General features: G+C 39.7%; 2 protein-coding genes and 1 long non-coding RNA gene across 15 annotated transcripts in view; 1 reads left to right on the forward strand and 2 right to left on the reverse strand.

Moving 5' to 3' along the window:
- Window positions 1-4,308, reverse strand: part of RPS6KB1 (ribosomal protein S6 kinase B1) — a 35,321-nt gene extending 31,013 nt beyond the window's left edge. For 2 of the 9 annotated variants that reach the window (XR_009449211.1, XM_059669797.1), the window contains exon 1: window positions 4,078-4,307. Coding sequence is in view for 4 of the 9 variants with exons in the window: in XM_059669797.1 (XP_059525780.1) it covers window positions 4,078-4,218 (141 nt within the window). In the remaining 5 variants the exon portion in view is untranslated. Of the gene's footprint in view, window positions 1-3,481; window positions 3,603-4,077 lie in introns of those variants that run through there. The other 7 variants (XM_059669796.1, XM_059669795.1, XR_009449210.1 and 4 more) reach the window with 6 other exon arrangements.
- LOC132218519 (uncharacterized) lies at window positions 1,679-3,475 on the reverse strand. The gene is made up of 2 exons (XR_009449213.1): window positions 2,857-3,475; window positions 1,679-2,820 (listed from the first exon to the last, which is right to left on the reverse strand). It is a non-coding gene; the product is annotated as an uncharacterized LOC132218519 (long non-coding RNA).
- Window positions 4,309-4,359: 51 nt separating the features above from the next.
- On the forward strand, window positions 4,360-19,588 carry TUBD1 (tubulin delta 1). Of its 5 annotated transcripts, none has more exons than XM_059669800.1 (10): window positions 4,401-4,486; window positions 5,096-5,176; window positions 5,810-6,025; window positions 8,177-8,324; window positions 9,116-9,332; window positions 10,180-10,411; window positions 12,981-13,145; window positions 15,823-15,963; window positions 17,073-17,256; window positions 18,920-19,588. In XM_059669800.1, exons 3-10 carry the CDS (start codon window positions 5,854-5,856, stop codon window positions 19,020-19,022), a joined length of 1,362 nt encoding a protein of 453 aa, XP_059525783.1. In that variant the 5' UTR covers window positions 4,401-4,486; window positions 5,096-5,176; window positions 5,810-5,853; the 3' UTR covers window positions 19,023-19,588. The 5 variants fall into 5 exon arrangements, with proteins under 5 accessions (XP_059525785.1, XP_059525783.1, XP_059525786.1 ...); XM_059669798.1 differs by lacking the exon at window positions 4,401-4,486 and adding an exon at window positions 4,514-4,703; XM_059669802.1 differs by lacking the exon at window positions 5,096-5,176 and having other exon boundaries at window positions 4,360-4,486.
- The last annotated feature ends 1,458 nt before the right edge of the window (window positions 19,589-21,046 follow it).

The raw sequence follows: 21,046 nt of genomic DNA on the forward strand, positions 1-21,046 counted from the left end.
CTGCAGCGTCATTTACAACAGCCAAGATTTGGAAGCAGCCCAAGTGCCTATCAGTAGATGAGTAGATAAAAAAGCTGTGGTACATATATACAATGGAATACCACCGGGCTATAAAAAAGGAAATCTTACCTTTTGTGACAGCATGGATGGACCTGGAGAGTATTATGCTAAGTGAAATAAGCCAGAGAAAGACAAATACAATATGATTTCACTTATATGTGGAATCTAATGAACAAAATAAACTAACAAACAAAATAGGAACATAGATACATAGAACAGACTGACAGCTGTCAGTGAGGAAAGTGGTTTCGGGGCTGAGTGAAAAACGTGAGGGATTAAGCAAAACAACAAAAAAACAACAGACAGGGTAACAGTATGGTGACTGCCAGAGGGAAAGACGGGTGAGGGAAGGTGGAAGAGGGCAAAGGGGTGATAAATAGTAGGGGAAAGAGATTTGACTTGGGGTGGTGAGTGCATGCTGTAGTATGCAGATGATGTGTTATAGGGTTGTATACTTGAAACCTGTATGGCTTTATTGACCAATGTTACCCCAATAAATTGATTTAAAAACATATATATAAATACTTTATGGTAAATATCTACTATAATGCAAGATTAAACGTTGATAATGAGCTGTTTTTCCTATAAATTTTCATAATCATGAATATTTGAATGCATACTATCTATATAGCACTTAGTTTTTCAAAGCACTAAAAAATTTTAAACTTTTTGCTCAGTAAAAATCTGATATCTCAATCTGAAACTCATGTAGTAAGATCTGTGACTAATTCAATTTTGAATTAGAGTAAAAATTGCAGACTTTAAATATTGCATTATAATTTTCTATTACTATTTCAACTTTGTGTCTCCACAGAAAGCAAAGGTTTCCAACATTTTCATAATCTAATGAAAATCTCTAGAGGAGGGAGGAAAAAATATCTCTAGGAAAACTTTCCCTTAGTTTCAACTCACTGTTCCCAAATTATACTATCATCAGCCAAAAAAAAAACCAACAAACACAAACAAACAAAATAACCCCTCCCCCCCAAAAAACAACAACAACTCTTATCCATTGGTTTTGTAATAGTCCTCTGAGGTAATCAATCAGGGTCTTTTTTTAGTTAGGTAGCAGACATCCAACTTTATCTATAACTATATTAAATTACTCTCCTCATCTTTTAGTTACTGAAGAATATATATATTTACTAATACAGATTCATTCTGTGTAATACATCTAAAAATGTATCTCTAAATAGGACCAATGATTTAATTTTTTAGAAAAAGATATTACAGCCCCCAAAATGCAGCCTCTTGTGTAACTGCATTTATTATTAAGTCTCTAGGCACAGATGAGGGTAAACTTGAATGATTGGTTTCTTGGCAATGGGTAACACTGACGAGCTACTATATTCCCATGAATTAGCTAATTGCTTAATATGCCAATATGTTATAAGTACTTTAAAGACTTTATCTCACACAATCCTCATTTACAGTGAAAAAAAGTACCACAGACCTTAAACAATTTCTTCTAGGTCACATAGTCAGTGGCATGGCTGGAAGGATTTGACACACCACAAAGAGGTACTTTATGAACAAGACTAGTATATGCAATGAAGAACCTGTGTAGTGAAGCTTGCTGAATTGAGTCAAAAAACACTACCACTAGTTATCTACATGGTTTTGGCCAACCATCTCTTTGGCCTATGCCTCAGTTTCCTTACTGAGGCTACTTTGATATGCACCAATGTTTAAAAAGTTTGTGTACTAAACTAAAGGTTATAAATTGACAAATAGCCAGAATATTAACTATATTATTATAAACTCACAATAGCCTGATTTTCTAAAAAATATAAACTCTCATTTTTCAGAAAGTTTAAATTTTATTTTGGAAGAACCTGGATATCACTGAATCTCCTTGAGTGGCTAACCCAATCCCACTGTAACTGTTTTTGGCTTTCTGCCTTGAAGCACCTCTTAAAATAATACACTCAAGCCCTAGCCAGTTTGGCTCAGTGGATAGAGCGTGAACCTGGGGACTGAAAGGTCCCAGGTCAAGGGCACATGCCCGGGTTATGGGCTCAATCCCCAGTAGAGGTCATGCAGGAGGCAGCCTATCAATGATTCTCTCTCATCATTGATGCTTCTATCTCTCCTTCCCTCTACCTTCCTCTCTGAAATAAATAAAAATATATATTTTTTAAAAATACACCGAAAAGAAAAAGTTTCAATTCCAAAAGCATTGCTAAGTAAGATATACTATTTTGCTGAAAGCTCTTCCTCAAAATCCTCTCTAATTACCTTTGCTTTCCCCCCCAAAGTTCACCCCAGGGCAGTGGCCACATTTCTTTCCTATGTCTACTACCAATTTCTCTGGCCTCCCTTCCACACACTCTCAAAATCCTATTTGCTTGTACCCAACAGAGCAAATGTCCAGGAGTAGGCCAAAACCCAACGAGGTTCCAGGTCATAACCGGTATCTTCATACAGTATTTTACTGCTACCTCCTTTAACTTCTGGGATAAACCAATGGTCTAGAAATTCTATCAGATTTTATAAAGCATCCTTCCTATCAAGTTTTCATCCCTACCCCAAAGCCACTGTCAAAATAACTGACAAGAGTATGCTACATGTAATGAAAGTAATCCCATTTTGTTTCAAGTTATTTAGTGTATCAAATGCTCCATTAAAAGGCTAACTGGAATTACATATGCAAACATATTAAAAAGTACACATCTCAATATCCACCTTCCAAAGTAATTTTGATTTAGACTCATTTGATTATGAACAGTATTATTTTAGTTTCTTAAAGTTTTCAAATTTCTTTATATATATATACACATATATATATATATGTACATATATATATATAAGCATTTCAATCTTTTGTCAATAAGCAGGGCACAACTTGCCAGAAGGAAAAAATTAGATGAACAAAAGAAAGGGAAATCCCCTTATGTAGTTAGAGCAAACTTCTGACATGTACTCATCTAGACAACGGAATTTAGACTCTAAATTACCATAAGGATCTGCCCAGAATCAGTGATTTACAACACCATTTTTTTAACTTAAGGTGTAATTTGTGATTTTTCAATAAATTTATCTTGAAAAAAGAATGATATTCCACAAACAATAACAAACTATTAAGACAGCAAAGGTAAAACCAAGCTATGCATTAGGAAAGACAATTCTTCATTTTTAACACCCTAGATTACAGCAAGGAAAGCCCTCACACCACCATTCACAAGTCTCGGTTCAAGCAATTTATTTTTGGCAAGCCAAATCACAGCTGTCAACGCTGGGGTTTTTTCCACCCCAAAATTACATAAAGTATTTTGAAAAAATATAGACATCTTCAACTGGGGGAAAAGTAAGTTATAAATGCCGTGTGTTGTTACAAATGCTTTATATATATAAAAAAAAAGTCACACGGAAGGAGTTTTGTTTTGTTTTGTTTTAAAAAAAAAAGAGCAAACAAACCAACCCTGGAAGATGCAGCAGAGCCCCCTTGCTCCCGAAATAAAACTCCTGGTGGCTGTAACAGCAGCGGCAGCGCTACTCCCGACAGAAGTTTTCAGCTGTCACTTCTAACAGCTGAGCGCTTCCTAGGAGAGAAGCGACAGGCCGAGAAGAGAGGTGGTTGTGGGAGGTCTGACGATGGAACACTCGAAATCTTACACTCGAAGGGAAACCCTTCCGCACTTCACCTGCACTTAGGGGACACCCAGCAAGCGCCGTCCCCCTCCCCCCAACACGCGCCACGCCACTCGCGCCCCGCCACACTCAGGTCAGCCGGAGGGATCGACCGCGCGCCCGTCCTCGGTCCCTGCACTGACGGCTCCGGGCTGCGCTGCTCAGGGGCGAGGGACGCGACCTGCACCTGCGAGCCCCGCCGCGGCCTCTCCCCTCGGGCCAGGTCCGCCCCACCCGCTCCCCTGTCTCGGGCCGCGCGGCGCTTCAGCTGGTCCGGGAGACTACGCACCCCCTGGGTCTCCGCGCTCTCGGACGCGCCAGGCTTCCCGGGCCCGCCCCGCCGCCCCGGCCCTGTCACCGCCGGCCCCCCGGGACCACGGGCCTCACCCCCTCCTCCAGCTCATCCTCAGAGCCCGCGTCCTCTGGCTGGTCCAGGTCTATGTCAAACACTCCTGCCATGTCCTCAGCTTCCCTGTCTCGGAAGTCCGGCGCTGGGTAGAAGCCGTCCCGCCTCCGTCGTCGCCTCATGGGCCCGGACTCGCCGCAGACACCACTGCCGCTGCCGCCATCACTGGCTGCTTCAGCTCAGTGCGTCTGCGCTTAGGCCTTAGACTGGCTCCTCAAGTTCAGCGCGAGAGCATGCGCACAAGGTTCTGTGAAGCCGACTGTGGGCAATGCACATGCGTACAACTATCGCCAGAAGTGAGGTACTGGCAGACACATGCGCAGAAATCCAGCTGAAGCCGCTTGTGGAAGCTGGATCATGCGCAATGTCAGCTCAAGCATTTGATCAACAGTGAGCATGCGTAGCGTGTTTGAAGTTGATAAATTGAAATTGAACATGCGTAATTAACCTTTCTGAATAGGAAAAGAAAAAAAATACAACAAAACTCTTCGTTTGTGGAACATGCGCATTCGTTGTCCCTAGTTTTTTTGGGTGTTGAAAGTGAGCATGCGCATAATGGCCCTCTGAAGTTTGAACAGGACAGAAACGGCTGGTACTGGGGCTGTCAGTGAGTGGGGTGAATGGGGGAACTCCTAGGATTAGTGGGGAAAGGGAGAGTCTTGGCTTTGCTATTTATTACTTAAGTGGGCATGGGAAAGTCACATAACCTTTCAGAGCCTCAGTTTCCTTATCTATAAAATGAGAGTAATGATATCTAGTTTGCAAGGTAGTTTGAAAATTATGAGTACAGCCCTAGCTGGTTTGGCTGTGTGGATAGAGCCTCGACCTGCAGACTGAACGGCCCCAGGTTCGATTCCAGTCAGGGGCACATGCCCAGGTTGCGGGCTCGATCCCCAGTAGGGGGCGTGCAGGAGGCAGCTGATAAGTGATTCTCATCATTGATGTTTCTATCTCTCTCCCTTCCTCTCTGAAATCAATAAAACTATATTTAAAAAAAAGAAAAGAAAAAAGGAAATTATGAGTACAGAGTATGGCTCACAAGTCACTGCTCTTTCCAGTGCTGCATAGACCTGGTCTGAGGTATTTACAAAAAAATAAAAATAAAGATTGTCTCTTTTCACTGTTAAAAAATAGTGAAGACTTGCTGTAATATTTCATCTGGTCCAATTTTTCCAAGCTTGGTCTTCCTTGCTGTCCTACCTGAGCTAAACACAGTCTTTCTTATAAGTGTTACTGTAGTTACCAGGCCAGAAAGGTAATTGGTGGAGAGAGAGAGAAAGTCATTATTTAGAAGAGAGAAAATTAATGTTAATTAATAAATGTACAATTGTTGACTTAACTTCTGCATTCTATGTGTCCCTGTGGTGGGAAGTGTATACTATTAATTCCTTCAACCAGCATGCATTTTTTTTTGTTTTGTTTTAAATACATGCATAGGAAAATAGGGAATGCAAATCAGACTTTGGAAACTGTTGAGCTGTGTATGAATAGATTTGGGTACAGTAAATTCCAAAACCATGTAGAGAAAAACAATAACTTCCTTAAATGATTGGTTCCTTAGACGGCATAGCTATTTCATCTGTAACACCATATATGCATATGGCATTTTTAAATTATGTATTTTATTGATGTATATTAGCATACATGGCATTTTATTTGTCCTTTATTTGTTGATAATGTAGTGTTCTCAAAGCTTATATTTTTCTATTACAGGTTGCTCACTTTTTTGAGGAAATAGGCCTAGTTTGTGTCTCAGCATGTCAATAGTAACAGTGCAACTTGGTCAGTGTGGCAATCAGATTGGTTTTGAAGTATTTGATGCTCTATTTAGTGATTCACACTGTCCCCAGGGACTCTGCTCTAAAAGAGAGAATGAGGCATATCAAGCATCTTGCAAAGAAAGATTCTTCAGCGAGGAGGAAAATGGAGGTATGTGTGGTTCACAGTCCTCTCCTTTACTCTGACATAACCAGCCACTTCAAGGCCAGGCCATCCACATCGTGTCTGAATGTCATCCCTTCGCATCTTATTAGGGAATGACTTTGCGCTTGATCCTTTGTTTCTGTGTTAACAACCTTTGCCATTATGGTGGCATCTTCCCCCTCAGCACAGTCTTCTTTATTACCTCTTTACCTTCTCAGCTAAGAGTCTCAAAGGATTACCCACTTTAACCAGCTATAATCTTGCTTCTGCCCTACACCACTGATGCTGCTCTAAGAAGAGTTCCCAGTGATAGCCTAATTGCCAAATCCAGTGGCTGTTTTATTTTCTTCATTTACTTAATTCTCTACTGGATTTGGTAACTAACTCTAAAACTCACTCCTTAAAACTCCTTCTTCTTAGAATCTGAACCTTTCTTCTCCAATGGTTGTATCTCAGGTGCTCCTCTGTCCTCACTTGTATAGTTCTCTCTGGGCAATTTCAGTTTCTCTTGTAATTTGTGACATCTTTTACACGAATGACTCTCAAATCTCTACCCTAGCCTCACTTCCAGGCAATGATTAGTGGACATCTCCCATGTGTACTTCAAAGTCAGCATCTCCATATCCAGCATCATTCATTATCTTTCCTTTAAAACTTGGGCTCTTACTGCCCACATACCATCAGACATCAAGATCTGCTTAATTTAGCCCAGCCAGTGTGTCTTAGTGGTTGAGTGTCCAAGTCATGGTTCAATACCAGGTCAGGGCACATGCTTGGGTTTTGGGCTCCATCCCCAGTTGGCTGGGGTGGGAGGGGGGGGGGCGTGTGTAAGAATGTTTCTATCTCTCCCTCTCCCTTCCTCTCTCTGAAATAAATCAAAACATATTCAAAAAAGATCTGCTTGATTTGCCTCCTACATATCTCTTGAAACTCTTCTGCCTTTTCCATGTTCACTGTCATTACCTTAGTTCTGACTCTTGTCCTCTCTCACATGAACTGTTTCAAGACACTCTCAGTTTCCCTGCCTAAACTCCTGTGTCTATCACATCTATCCTCCACACTGCTGTATTAAAAAGACATCTGTCCCTAGCTGGTTTGGCTCAGTGGATAGAGTGTCGGCTTACGGACTGAAGGGTCCCAGGTTCAGTTCCAGTCAAGGGCACATGCCCGGGTTGTGGGCTCAATCCCCCAGTAGGGGCCATGCAGGAGGCAGCCAATCAATGATTCTTTCTCATCATTGATGTTTCTCTCTCACTCCCTCTTCCTTCCTCTCTGAAATTAATAAAAATATCTTTTTTTAAAAAAGACATCTGAGCCCTGACTGGTTTGGATCAGTGGATAGAGCGTTGGCCTGCGGACTGAAAGGTCCCAGGTTCGATTCCGGTCAAGGGCATGTACCTTGGTTGCGGGCACATCCCCAGTAGGAGGTGTGCAGGAGGCAGCTGATAGGTGTTTCTCTCTCATCGATGTTTCTAACTTTCTATCCCTCTCCCTTCCTCTCTGTAAAATAGCAATAAAAATATATTTTTTTAAAAGAAGACATCTGATTATTCCTCCCCTGCTTGAACATTTTCAGTGATTTCACATTGCCTAAAAGATTATTTCAAGCTTTTAACATTGTACACAAGGACTTCCAAAATCTGAGCCCTGCTTGCTTTCCATCTCCATCCATCACTTCTTCTACTCCCTCCTCCATCATCTGCTTCAACAATCCTAAACTGCTTGCTGTGTTCATGGTATTTTGAACCTCCGAATATACTACTCAGTTAGTGTGCATTTGTCGTGTGTCATCACATGATACAGTGATTCAGTGTTTCATCTCTCCAACTAGCCCTTCTAGGGCTGGATTGGGGTTGCCTTCATCTCTGTGTTCCCAGTACACGGCACATGGTAAGCACTCAACAGATGTTTGTAGACCTGACCCAGTGATCATTGTAACTCACACTGATTCATCCTGCTTAGCAGACTGCTAGACATTATGAACCATCTGCATATACCTACTGCTGCCCACCTTGATTTCTGAGCAGTATGACCAATCTTTCTATCCAACTTCGGATTTTTTGTGTGTGGCAGGGGGGAATTAGAAGTTTATACTCTGTGTTAGCCTAAATACGACATATGAAATATTATTCTTTTATTCCGCCCCCCCATCTCTAGTTCCAATTGCCCGGGCTGTCCTTGTTGACATGGAACCTAAAGTTATCAATCAAACACTATCAAAGGCTGCCCAGTCTGGCCGATGGAAATATGGGCAGCGTTCATGCTTCTGTCAAAAACAAGGTTCTGGAAACAACTGGGCATATGGGTAAGAATAATTCATCATGATTTTTCAGTTTAGATACAGCTACACAGTCGATTAGTAGAGAGTGTAGTTACAACTGCACGGTTGATATACTGTGCACATAATCTTAAAATTACTATTTTAAAATTTAGGGTATGACTTCACCCAGAAGAAACTCTCATTCTATCTCATGTATGTCTGTGCTTCAGGTCCAGGTAATGATGAAACCGTGGACCTCTTGCAGCAGGGTTTTCTACTTCTTCACTGTCATTCTGCCAACTAACTTATTATCAATATAATATCTTTATCTCGCAGGTATTCCAGCTAATGGGGAATGCAGTGAGGCAGTAGTATTTTCTGGGGTTCTTTGGGAAATTCCAGTGCCTTGGCTCAATTCAAAAATTCTGATTTAATTGGTATGGGAAGAAGCCCGGATATTGGGATTTTTCAAAGCTTCCCTAGGTGATTGTAATGTGCAAAAAAGTTTGAGAACCACTGCTTTAGGAGTATTGTTATGAGTACTGAATATTATGTTTTACCATAACCTTACAGAACTACCTGGTAATTGGAATCTCCAGCTAAAGGAATGGCCTGTAACAGAGAATTTTCTGTACCTAGTCAATTCATTGTCCTAGCATTCCTGCTCTCCTGTTAAGTATGTTTAACTTGTGTATTTTACATTTTGTGCCTTTCATGAGAGTTAGTTCATGTTCATGGGGTTAAAAAGCCTTCTCTGTCCTATACCTTTCTCTCTGCATTGCATATCTCTGGTTAAACTGTAAAGTGTTTGTATTTGTTCTTTCTGCATTGCATAGTTACTCTGTTCATGGACCCAGACATGAAGAATCTATAATGAACCTAATCCAGAAGGAAGTAGAGAAATGTGACTCCTTGAGTGGTTTTTTCATCATAATGAGTATGGCTGGAGGCACAGGATCTGGGCTAGGAGCCTTCATTACACGGAATTTACAAGATCAGTATTCCAGCTCCTTGAAAATGAATCACATTATATGGCCTTATGGAACTGGTGAGGTAAGAACACATTTACTGAAATTTTATATTTTTATATTTCAATCCTGCTGCAGTTGCAATACATGTAGGCAAAAGATAGATCTGACCCTTTCTTTGGAAATGTTAAGTTACTGCTTCAGGAGTGACTTTACAATATGGTACTTGCGTGAACAATTCATTTAACTTTGCTCAAACTTTTGCAAACAGATGAGGTGTCCTGATCTCTAAAAATTCCGAAGAAGACAATTGTACATTTTCTCTCAGGGACCCATTCCTGAGTTAGTCCCACTGTCTACAGCAGGGGTCCTCAAACTTTTTAAACAGGGGGCCAGTTCACTGTCCCTCAGACCGTTGGAAGGCCGGACTATAGTTTAAAAAAAAAACTATGAACAAATTCCTATGCACACTGCACATATCTTATTTTGAAGTAAAAAAACAAAACGGGAACAAATACAATATTTGTATTTGCATGTGGCCCGCGGGCCATAGTTTGAGGACCCCTGGCCTACAGTATATAAAGCAGAGACCTTGAGAAATCATAACATGGAGGTGAGAGAAGTCACTGTAGGAAGGAAGTGTGATAGTAACGCTTGCCATCCATTAAATCTTTACTATATACAGGGCACTGTTCTAGTGATTTACATGCATTCTATCATCAACCTTTAAAACTCTACGAGGCTGGTATAATTATTATTCCCACTTTACAGAGAGGAATCTGAGGCACAGAGAGATTAAACAACTTGTACAAGGTCATATAGCCAGAAAGTGATAGAGCCAGGACTTGATCCCAGGCAGGATGCCCTGAGAATCCACCCTCTTAACCACTATTCTCTCCTGCTTTTCTTATTTCTGACCTTCTCCTCTCCAGGTTATCGTTCAGAATTACAACTCCATTTTGACTCTTTCTCACTTGTACCGATCTTCAGACGCCCTCCTTGTTCACGAGAATGATGCTCTTCATAAGATCTGTGCAAAACTGATGAATATCAAGCAGATCTCCTTCAGGGATATAAATCAAGTCCTCGCCCATCAGCTGGGAAGTGTGTTCCAGCCTACTTATTCTGAGGAAGGCTCATCTCACTACAGAAGAAATCCACTAGGTATTTGTCCTCCTGTATGTAATTGATAGGAAAGTCTTAAGTTCTGAGAGCCTCGAAATTACTCTTCCTTGGCTCCTCTCCTCTGCCAGATACACTCAGTCTCCCTCATCTCAAAAGCCTTCCTAAGGAGCTGCTTAGCTCTCTGAACTGTCTTACCGAAATGTTTGCGAAAGTTACTACATTTCTCTCAAGAGTGGGGGATGCCCATGGACTATTCTTTAGTATTCTCTCTCTCTTTCTTTCTCAGAAAAACTTTGAGGTATAATTCACATACCATACAATCCACCCATTTAAAGTGTACAAGTCAGTGTTTTTTTAGCATATCCACAAAGTTTTACAACCATCATTTTTATCACTCCAGAAAGACCCACCACCTTGGCCGGAGTGGCTCAGTGGTTGAGTATCGACCTATAAACCAGGAGGTCACGGTTAGAAATGATTCCCGGTCAGGGCACATGCCTGGGTTGCGAGCTCAATCCTCAGTGTGGGGCGTGTAGGAGGCAGCCAATCAATGATTCTCTCTCATCATTGATGTTTCTATCTCTCTCTTCCTCTCTGAAATCAATAAAAATAAAGATAAACCCACCATTTTTTTTTCAGCTTATTTGGCAAATAGTGCCTTATTAGTTCAAATCATCTAGATGCAAATGACTCTGTAATCTATATCCCCCCTCCCTTGCCCCACTCTAATCTCTTTCCCAAATAGTTTTTCCCTATCTCAGTTTTCTGAGTTACCTTCTGCTTATTCAAATTTAGCATGTTCTGAATGGATTTATCATTTTTCCCCTGTCTTCCTCTCCTGCCACCTCTTCTTCAGTTCAAATCACTGATTTCTCCCACTGTCCTCACATCTTATCAGTGTGCTCAGACCTGTAGGTGCCATCTCTGTCATCTGTCTGCATTCTTCCTCTTTGCCTTTTATGACAGCCTCTCTACTGATTTTTCTCCTGTCTCCATGACTACTTCTTTTATTCCCCCTTTTCCTCTGTTTTTCAGGCTCTAAATGCTAGTCTTGGATCCTCTCCCTAGTTCCATGGCTTTAAATACCACTTGTCTTTTCCAACCTGCCAGTTTATCTCCAACTCTGACCAATTCCCTGAGCTCCAGATTCCTATATTGAACAGCCTTCCTGACATCTCTATGTACACATTTCACGGACGTTCCAAACACACTGTGTCTAAAACAGGTCCTTTAGCTTTCCTCCAATTTTGTTTCTTCCTCAATTCCTCAATTGCTCAATTTTTAAAACATAAGTCCACTAAAGACCTCAGATACCCACATAGTTCTGCTCAAGTGTTTGAAGAGACATCACCTTCTCAACAAAGCAATTGGGGATTGTGAATTCCGAGGGGGTCCCAGTCTGCCATCTGGGGTGACTTTCTATAGCTATACTCTGAAGGGCACAGAGAATGGGAAGCATGGGGCCGATCCAAGATTGGATTTTTTCACCAGAAAGATTTGATGAAGAGACAGAAGGGCAAGGAGCTAAATAAGGAGGGAGGTGAAGAAAAGGAAACACTGCCCTAGTTGGTTTGGCTCAGTGGATAGAGCCTCAGCCCTTGGACTGAAGGGTCCTAGGTTTGATTCTGGTCAAGGACACGTATCTCAGTTGCAGGCTCAACCCCTTGCCCTGGCCGGGGTGTGTGCAAAGGCAACCAATTGATATGTCTCTCTCACATCAATTTTTTTCTCTCTCTCTCTGTTTCTCCCTCTCCCTTCCACTCTCTCTAAAGATCAATGGAAAAATATCATCAGGTGAATCAGGTGAGGATTAACAAAAAACCAAAACAAAACAAAAAAATAAGAAAAGAAAGAGGAAGACTGATGGATTGAAAAGGCAGGACGTCCATAGATTAGTCTGTCTTAGTCCACTCAGGCTGCTATAACTCATAGGCTGGGTGGCATGGAAACAACATAAATTTGCTTCTCACAGTTCTGATTATCATTTAACTAGATAAAATAAATTAGAGAACTAGGAAAATTTCTAAAGGAATATTTAGTGAATACAGAAAGACAATAAAAGCATATTAACTATTAGGCTTACTCTGTTAACTAAATATTTCTTTTTTTTTTTAATATATTTTATTGATTTTTTACAGAGAGGAAGGGAGAGAGATAGAGAGCTAGAAGCATCGATGAGAGAGAAACATCGGTCAGCTGCCTCCTGCACATCTCCCACTGGGGATGTGTTTGCAACCCAGGTACATGCCCTTGACCGGAATCGAACCCGGGACCCTTCAGTCCGCAGGCCGATGCTCTATCCACTGAGCCAAACCGGTTTCGGCTGTTAACTAAATATTTCATTCATATAAACAGTTACTTGGTTTCTGAACTCTTTGTTTATTTTTTGGCAAAGTATTATTTCTCACTCATGCTAAAATTGGTGCCAAAATGAAGCAAATACATAGTCTTTAATAGACTGTCTCTGAAAGTTTATTCACATTTTAAAATTTAAGCAATTCTGGCTTGGAGGAGAAAATACTCAAAGACCATCAAATTGTGGTTGTGTATAGACCAACTGGAACAATGCAGAATTAAATTTTAGTTAAAAATTTTTTTTTCTTTACAGGAGACTTACTGGAGAATTTAGTTCCCCATCCTGAATTCAAGATGCTGGGTGTTCGTAACATTCCCCAAATGTCTGAGCACTCCCTGGCATACAGCACGTTTACTTGGGCTGGCCTCCTCAAGCATTTGAGACAGATGCTCATTTCTAATGCAAAAATGGAAGAAGGTAAAGGGTATTTTAAAAATATGTAGCCCACAAGCTGGGAAGAATGCCTATACTGGAGTTCTCAATATAAACTGTCTTGGGCCAGTTAAAAATAATGGCCCCTTCTTCTGGCCAGGGAGGGGCCTGACTCACCAGGATATCCTGGGAGGGCTTCCTAATCACCCCACAGTGTCATTTCCCAAAATAATTTCAGATAACTGTGAATTTATTTTTATTTACATTTTATTTTTATTAAAGTAATATATGAACAGAGTTTTTAAAAACAAGTAATTAAGCCCTAGCCAGTTTAACTCAGTGGATAGAGCATCAGCCTGTGGACTAAAGGGTCATTGGCATTCTGGGCAAGGCTACATGCCCAGGTTGCAGGCTCAATCCCCAGTAGGGGGCGTGCAGGAGGCAGCCAATAGATGATTCTCTCTCATCATTGATGTTTCTATCTCCCTCTCCCTTCCTCTCTGAAATCAACAAAAAAATATATTAACAAAATTAAAAAAAAAAAACACAAGTAGTTAAAACTCATTTAAGTGTATACTTAAATCCATTTTAATATTTACAGATTTGTATCATAAACATAAAATATTTACGATTTTGTTTACATACATTGCAGTGTATGTATATTATAACTCAACCTTTTTTTAAGAGCCAAGTAATTGCCTGCATGAATTTATAATGAGGAAAAGAGCAATGCCCTGTCCTACACCTCCCCCACCGCCCCGCTGATGCCTTACTTTCAATGTTTTTAGCTGCTGCTTCTGGAATTTGCCTCCATATTTCTAAATATCTTGCTTATACTGTTACTTGTTTTATTTTACATGTTTAGATATTATCAATTGCCTCCCTAATGTAAAAATTGAGGATAGAACCTTTGTACACGCCTCTACACACACACACACACACACACACACACACACACACACACACACAACTTTTGGATTAGATCAGTTATCAATGGTTGAATTACTTTTGCTACGTAAATACTCATAGTTAAGCCATGTAATATCATTATTCTGCCCTTTCATGACATTGATAGTTTGGTTAGGTACAGGATTCGAGGTTGGGAATCATTTTTAATCAGTATTTTGAATGCATTACTCTATCATCTTCTAGCGTCCAGGGCTACTGTTGAGAAGTGGATCTGATTCCTAATCCTGTTTTGTTCTCTCTTGAATCTTTCAGGATTTTCTCTGTCTTCGGCATTTTGAAATTCCTTAATGTGGACCTTTTGATTTATCTTAGTAGAACATAAAGGTTTTTAAAAAATCTATTTTGTTTCCTGCTATATCTTCAGAGCCTGAAGCAGTGGCCCAGCAATAGTGTCCCTCAGGCCAGAGCCTCAGTGGCTTAGCCCTTCCTAATGGAGGGGTGCACTCCCCTTGCTGCAGGGAGTGGGAAGGGTCTGGGGCTCTCAGTGCTTCTCAGCCAGATTTTTAACTAATCCCCCTGTTTCTTCCTCTTTTGGAAGTGCCTGGCCCGCCTCTAGGACCTCCACGGGGCGCAGGAGTTCCAGCTTTCCCTGGTTGCTAAATTAGTAACCACTCCTTTCCAGCTTCCAACATTTCGCTGCCATGAACTCCTCTGCCTTTTTTTTTTCTTATGCCTTAAAAAAAAAAAAAAAATTCTTGAATTGTCTTGTTAGTGAGATTTGGGGAGAGAGTGGCAGTAAACTTGTTTATTCAATCTGTCATGGTTAACTGGAAATCACTACTAAGTATTATCTTTGTAGTGTATATTTTACCACAAATCACAATAATTTAGATTTCAATACTATGGAAGTGGATTTCTTCTATATCTAATTGTAATTCCTTAGGGATTTTAGATTATAGTGCCTGAGGTTTGGAGATAAGTGGATAGTTCACATCTTAAAGTAATGCTTCCCGAATTTTTTGGGTCACAGTGTATACCTGTTTTTCTAGCAAAACCTGTTCACATCGCAAGGAACACTGTGTCCCTAAGGGTAATAATGTAAGGTGTGCTGTGCTGAGCTCAGATCAATAAACCACAATTTGCTTAGTCATTTTTCTATGAGGGACTTTAGGGTGTTAACATTTTTTTTTCCCACAGGTATAGATAGAGCTTTTTTAAAAAGTTGAATTTATTGGGGTGATATTGGTTAATAAAATTATCTAAGTTTCAGGTGTACAATTCTATAATAGAGCTTTGAACATATAAATATTTGTGTATATAAATATATGAATAAATATATATCCATCACTAACAAGGTTGAAGAATACAGTTTTAAAACTCTTCATTTGTTATCAGACTGCTCTATATAAAGACTGACCCCGCTAATATTGCCACCAGCAGTATATCTGTTGCCACATGTCCTAGCAGCAGGAGGAATGAGTGATCCAAGATGGAGCCAGGTGGAAGTTACAGTGTGTTTTATGACGTGGCTTTGGAGCCACACGCCATCATTTCTGCACCACCCTTTTGGTGATTAAGGTCAGCCCTATCCCATGTGGGAAGGAGCCACACAAGGACCTGAATTTCAGGAGGCAAGAGTCATTGGGATTCATCTTGGAGGCTGGCTACCACCCTCTCTCAGCAGAAAAAAACTTTGTTATCAAATAAAAATTTATGTAAAGTATATAAATTCTGTAACACACTTTTCTCTTCCTGTTCAAAGCCATTCATAAAATCTCTTGCTTTATTTTTGCTTTTTTTTTTCTTTTGGTAGGTATTGATTGGCAGGTACGGCCTCCTTTATCAGGAGCTACTACTCTTGGTAAAATGTCTGTCAACAAGAACCTTCACTTTAACACGTCTCTTGCTAACTTGGTCATCCTTCGTGGGAAAGAGGTGCACAGTGCGGATCTGGGTAAGCAGGGCTTAAGTTGAAAATTAAGATGTGCTTTTTGCACATGCATATGGTGCACATGGTTTAAAAATAAATTTATCCCTGAATTTATTCTTAGAGAAATAAAAATAATAATTATGTGTTTTTATAGCAAAATGAAACCATTTTATCAGTATGTGGACTGAACACCAAAATAGGGATGGTTTAAACAAGATACAAATTTAATTCTTTCTTCCTGAATCTGGTTGTTCTATTGTTTTTACCTTATGGCTGCTTCCTTTTAGTCCAAGACATCTGTTAGAGTTCGGCCACCAACTCACATAGAAAGGAGCAAAGAGGGGCACACCTCCTCCTCCTAGAGTTGCACACCACGCTGGTGTTTATATCCATTTGACTGGGACTGAACCACATGCCACACCTCACTGCAAGGGTCACCATGAGCACAGTTAAAATTTGGGGGTTTTGTTACTAAAGAGAGAGAACAGTCTTGTGGGACAGCTAGTGGTCTCTGTGACAAGCGTTTTGTTACAAAATTTTCAGGATGTTGAAAGAGCAATCTCTTGTTATTTTTGTGTTTCTATGGCATGTCTCTGGATTTTTATATTATCCTTATTTGATGGTTTCAGCAGTGTCCAATTGGCTGCTTCTAGCTGTGATATAAAGAACACCAAACAATCTAGTTCTTGTAATACCCCTTAGATAAAAAACTAGTAGCAATTAAAAAGAGAACATTTCACCCCAACTGGTTTGACTCAGTGAATAGAGTGTTGGCCAGCAGACTGAAGGATCCTGGGTTCAATTCCGGTCAAGGGCACGTACCTCGGTTGCAGGCTTGGTCCCCATCCCTGGTTGGGGCATGTGAAGGAGGCAACTGATTAATGTGTCTCTCTCACATTAATAGTTCTCTCTCTCTCTCTCTGTTATGATGAGTACAAATCATTTATCAAAAGCAATGTAAAGCTAGTTTTATTTTTAATTTTTAAAAAATTTACTTTTTAAATATAAGGCTAGTTTTAAAAGGCAAAACAAAAGATATTTGGTTAAGTGGATAAGGAAATATTCCTTTATTAATTTGTTTTAAAAATAAATGATTTACAATGTGAACAGTGGCTTATGTTGTTTTACTCCAGGGGGATTTAAAGATCCAGCCCTCTATACTTCCTGGTTAGAACCTGATAATGCTTTCAATATGTGGAAAACCCAACGAGCCTTTAACAAATATGAGAAGTCTGCAGCGTTGGTCAGCAACAGCCAGTTCTTAGTAAAACCACTTGATATGATTGTGGGCAAAGCATGGAATATGTTTGCTTCAAAGTAAGTAAAAGATCAATCTACAAACCTTCCTAACCTTAGGCAGATAATATAATTTAAAACTCAAGGCAGGATCTATAGCAGTGGTTCTCAACCTTCCCAATGCCGTGACCCTTTAATACAGTTCCTCATGTTGTGGTGACCCCCCAACCATAAAATTATTTTCGTTGCTACTTCATAACTGTAATTTTGCTACTGTTATGAATCATAATGTAAATATCTGATATGCAGGATGTATTTTCATTGTTACAAATTGAACATAATTAAAGCATAGTGATTAATCACAAAAACAATATGTAATTATATATGTGTTTTCCGATGGTCTTAGGCGACCCCTGTGAAAGGGTCGTTCGAACCCCAAAGGGGTTGCGACCCACAGGTTGAGAACCGCTGATCTATAGCATCTTAGCCTGTTTGGGCTTCTTTGACAAAAATAGCATGGGATGGGTAGCCTATAAAGACCAGTATTTGTTTCTTTCTCACAGTTCTGGAGGCTGGGAAGTCCAGGGTTAAGGTGATGGCAGATTGGATGTCTGGTTCACAGGTGGTGTCTTTTCTCTGTGTCAGGACAGGTAAAGGCACTTCCATGGGCCTCTTTTATGAGGGCACTAGCCCTATTCTTGAGGGCTCCACCCTCATGACCTAATCACCTCCCAAAGGCCTCACTTCCTAATACCATGACCTTGGGGGACACAAACGTTCAATCCACAATGTGGAGTAAGCATGGCTACCACTTTGTGGGTGTAAAACTTTAGGCATGTTACTCCAGGCTTCATTTCCTTATCTGCATAATGGGTCCAAACTGAGAGGACCTGTGGTGAGGATTAAATGAGATAATCATGTACAAACATCTAGTGCAGTGCCTGACTAGTAAATGCTCAGTCATTGTTTATTATTATTATTGCTGTTGACTAAATTAGTTTCTACCTGAAATGAAATTAAAGCAGAAATTTCATTATAAGACAGGGACAATCAGATAGTTTTCTAAAATAAGATCCTTGAGCCCTAGCCGGTTTGGCTCAGTGGATAGAGCATTGGCTTGCAGACTGAAGGGTCCTGGGTTCGATTCCTGTCAAGGGCACATGCCTGGGTTTTGGGCTTGATCCCCAGTAGGGGGCATGTGGGAGGGAGCCCATCAATAATTCTTTTTCATCATTGATGTTTCTCTCTCTCTCCCTCTCCCTTCTTCTCTAACATCAATGAAAAATATATTTAAAAATAAATAAATAAAATAAGACCCTTGAAGTAATAGAAGAGATCCTTATCTTGCTCAGAAATATTGCAAGTGCAACTCCACTTGATACTAAGGAATGTCTACTTCATATTAAGAAATGTGTTATCAGGTTTCCTGACCTCTGCCACAGTGACCAGCTGTCAAAGAAAAATTCCTCAAATGATTGAATGATTGGACAAGGCCTCCACTTGGATTAACTAGTATTCCCAAGTTTATCGTCACTCTCTTGGACACTAAAAAGGCAGGGAGCCTGTATAAACTTCGAAAGTTTGCTAATCTTTGGAGCCAATATTGAAGCAAAAGAAAGACTTTAAAGATAGTCTATCATCTTTAAATGTTCATGAGCTGGGAAAGGTCTATTTATTGTTTGATTTTAAGAGTTATTTATCTGTCTGGTATTTTTCATTTTACATTTTCTGTTTCTTTTGCCAGAGCCTACATTCATCAGTACACAAAGTTTGGAATTGAAGAAGAGGACTTTTTGGACAGTTTCACATTGTTAGAACAGGTTGTTGCCAGTTACCGCAATCTCTGATCTTGAACAAAAGGTTCAAGGGGGAAAATGCCTTATGTCATTTTTGGACTAAAATATTTTCAATACTATTTTCACTGTATGTTTTCAAATTTTGATCTTTGAAAGCCAGCCAAGTCAAATGCTTATTTCTTCTGCATACTATGCCCACAGAATAGGAGAAGAACCTTTTAAATAGAGAATATCATCTTTTCAATGAAAACATCTACTTGGTATTTTCATTTGCAAGACAAAAAATTGGTGCTTCTATAAAGAACTTTGGAAACACTTTGCTTAGATGTTGGAACTCTGGAACTATCCAAAAAGGGGAATATTCTGTTTTGTCCCTATATGCCTAACTCTTCCTTCTTCACTTCAAAAAGGATTCATTAAATGTGTGCTAAATTTTCACAGCACAATTTTAAGTTAAGAAATTGCAGTTCTGTATTTAAATGTATTTACCTCTGAAGTGAATGTTCTGAACCACAAGAGGGAGCTGTTGTTAAATATTACAGAGTGAACATCTTGTATATTTTATTCTATAACAGGTAAGATTTTCTACCTTAAGCAGCTATTTAAAAATAAAGCCAGGATTTTGTTAATAAATATACAGAATGCTTAAATACTAAGGTAAATGAGTAAATGGTTAATTTGTTTGCTTTTCTTAACCTTTTTGGTTATCAGAAAATTGGGTTGGTTTTTCTTTTAGATTTTGGAATGCCAGGGCAGAAATTGATTTTATTCCAACTAGTGCTTTTAACTTATTATAGGTATTTAGAAGATGGTTATATGCTTTTCAGTAAAAGGGGTAAGAGCTTGCACCAAAATTTCACTAAGTTGAGAAAATTATCACCAAGGAAATACTGTGCTTGATGAAATTGGCACATCCAGAGGTGTCGGTTTCACTCAGGACAAAACACAATTGAAAGTTGGCAACTGAGTTTGCGGGGAGTGTTGTACTTCAATAAAACACATCACATGTGATGTATTAACAAATGTAAAATGGGAAATAGGAACATTTGCCCTTTCTGCCAAATCTACCAGTGGTGATTTATTTTTATTTGGAAAAATGACAGTTCACAGCTTCACTGGCTCTTCCTTTTCTTTCCATATGGAAACGATTACCTTTTTTGCTGTTTTTCTTATCAACTGTTGCTATGATTTAAAATACTGAACCATATCTTATTTCTAAGGAATGTAAAAAGTGGCCTGTCTGTTCAGCTGCTAAAAGGCACGCCCCACTGCTGCATTTTGTTAACCCAAGTATACTTGAAAAATAATTACATCATAATTTTTTACAAAATAACATTAACAGTAATTGTTTGGCACTGAAGAGATCCTAAGACTAAATCAACTTTCCAAACTAAACTAGCATTAGTAAATATCTGTAACTGAATGATCTCACCCAGGGGTTAGCTGATTCTGAAGAAACTTGCTTAAAGTTTAGCTTAAAAAAAGTCTTAAGTTGAAATAATTTTATATTTAAAGAAAGGTACCATGGGGACACATATATTACTAATTTGGCAACTCATGGAATTAATGGCAGATGAATATTAAAAATACACCCTGCCTGGCCAGGGTGGTTCAGTTAGTTTTGGCTCAGTTAGTTGGGCATCGTACCATGCACCAAGAGGTCACCGGTTCGATTCCCGGTCAGGGCACATGCCCAGGTTGCTGGCTCAATCCCCAGTGTGGGGTGTGCAAGAGGCAGCCAATGGATGTTTCTGTTTCTCCCTCTCCTTCTCTAATATCAATTAAAAAACATTTTTTTAAAAAGTAAACCCCAATTAGACAGAGCTCTGAGTCCACTCACTTATGTGCACCTAAATATTTGCAAACTTGTTTTAAACATTTACACAGAATTTTTTTTGTCTATTTGAATAATATGAAATCTTTGCTATTAGGGGTTAGGCTTTTGACTCAAAAATTAACACAAAGAAGCTGATCCCAAACTTAAAGGGGTGGCATTGCAAATATACTTTGATTTGTGTACACAAAATGGCCAATCGGCTAGGACCACAGGCTGGTAACTTCCTGGGCATACAGAT

Source organism: Myotis daubentonii, chromosome 16, assembly GCF_963259705.1.
Source record: "Myotis daubentonii chromosome 16, mMyoDau2.1, whole genome shotgun sequence".
Classification (NCBI taxonomy): domain Eukaryota; kingdom Metazoa; phylum Chordata; class Mammalia; order Chiroptera; family Vespertilionidae; genus Myotis; species Myotis daubentonii.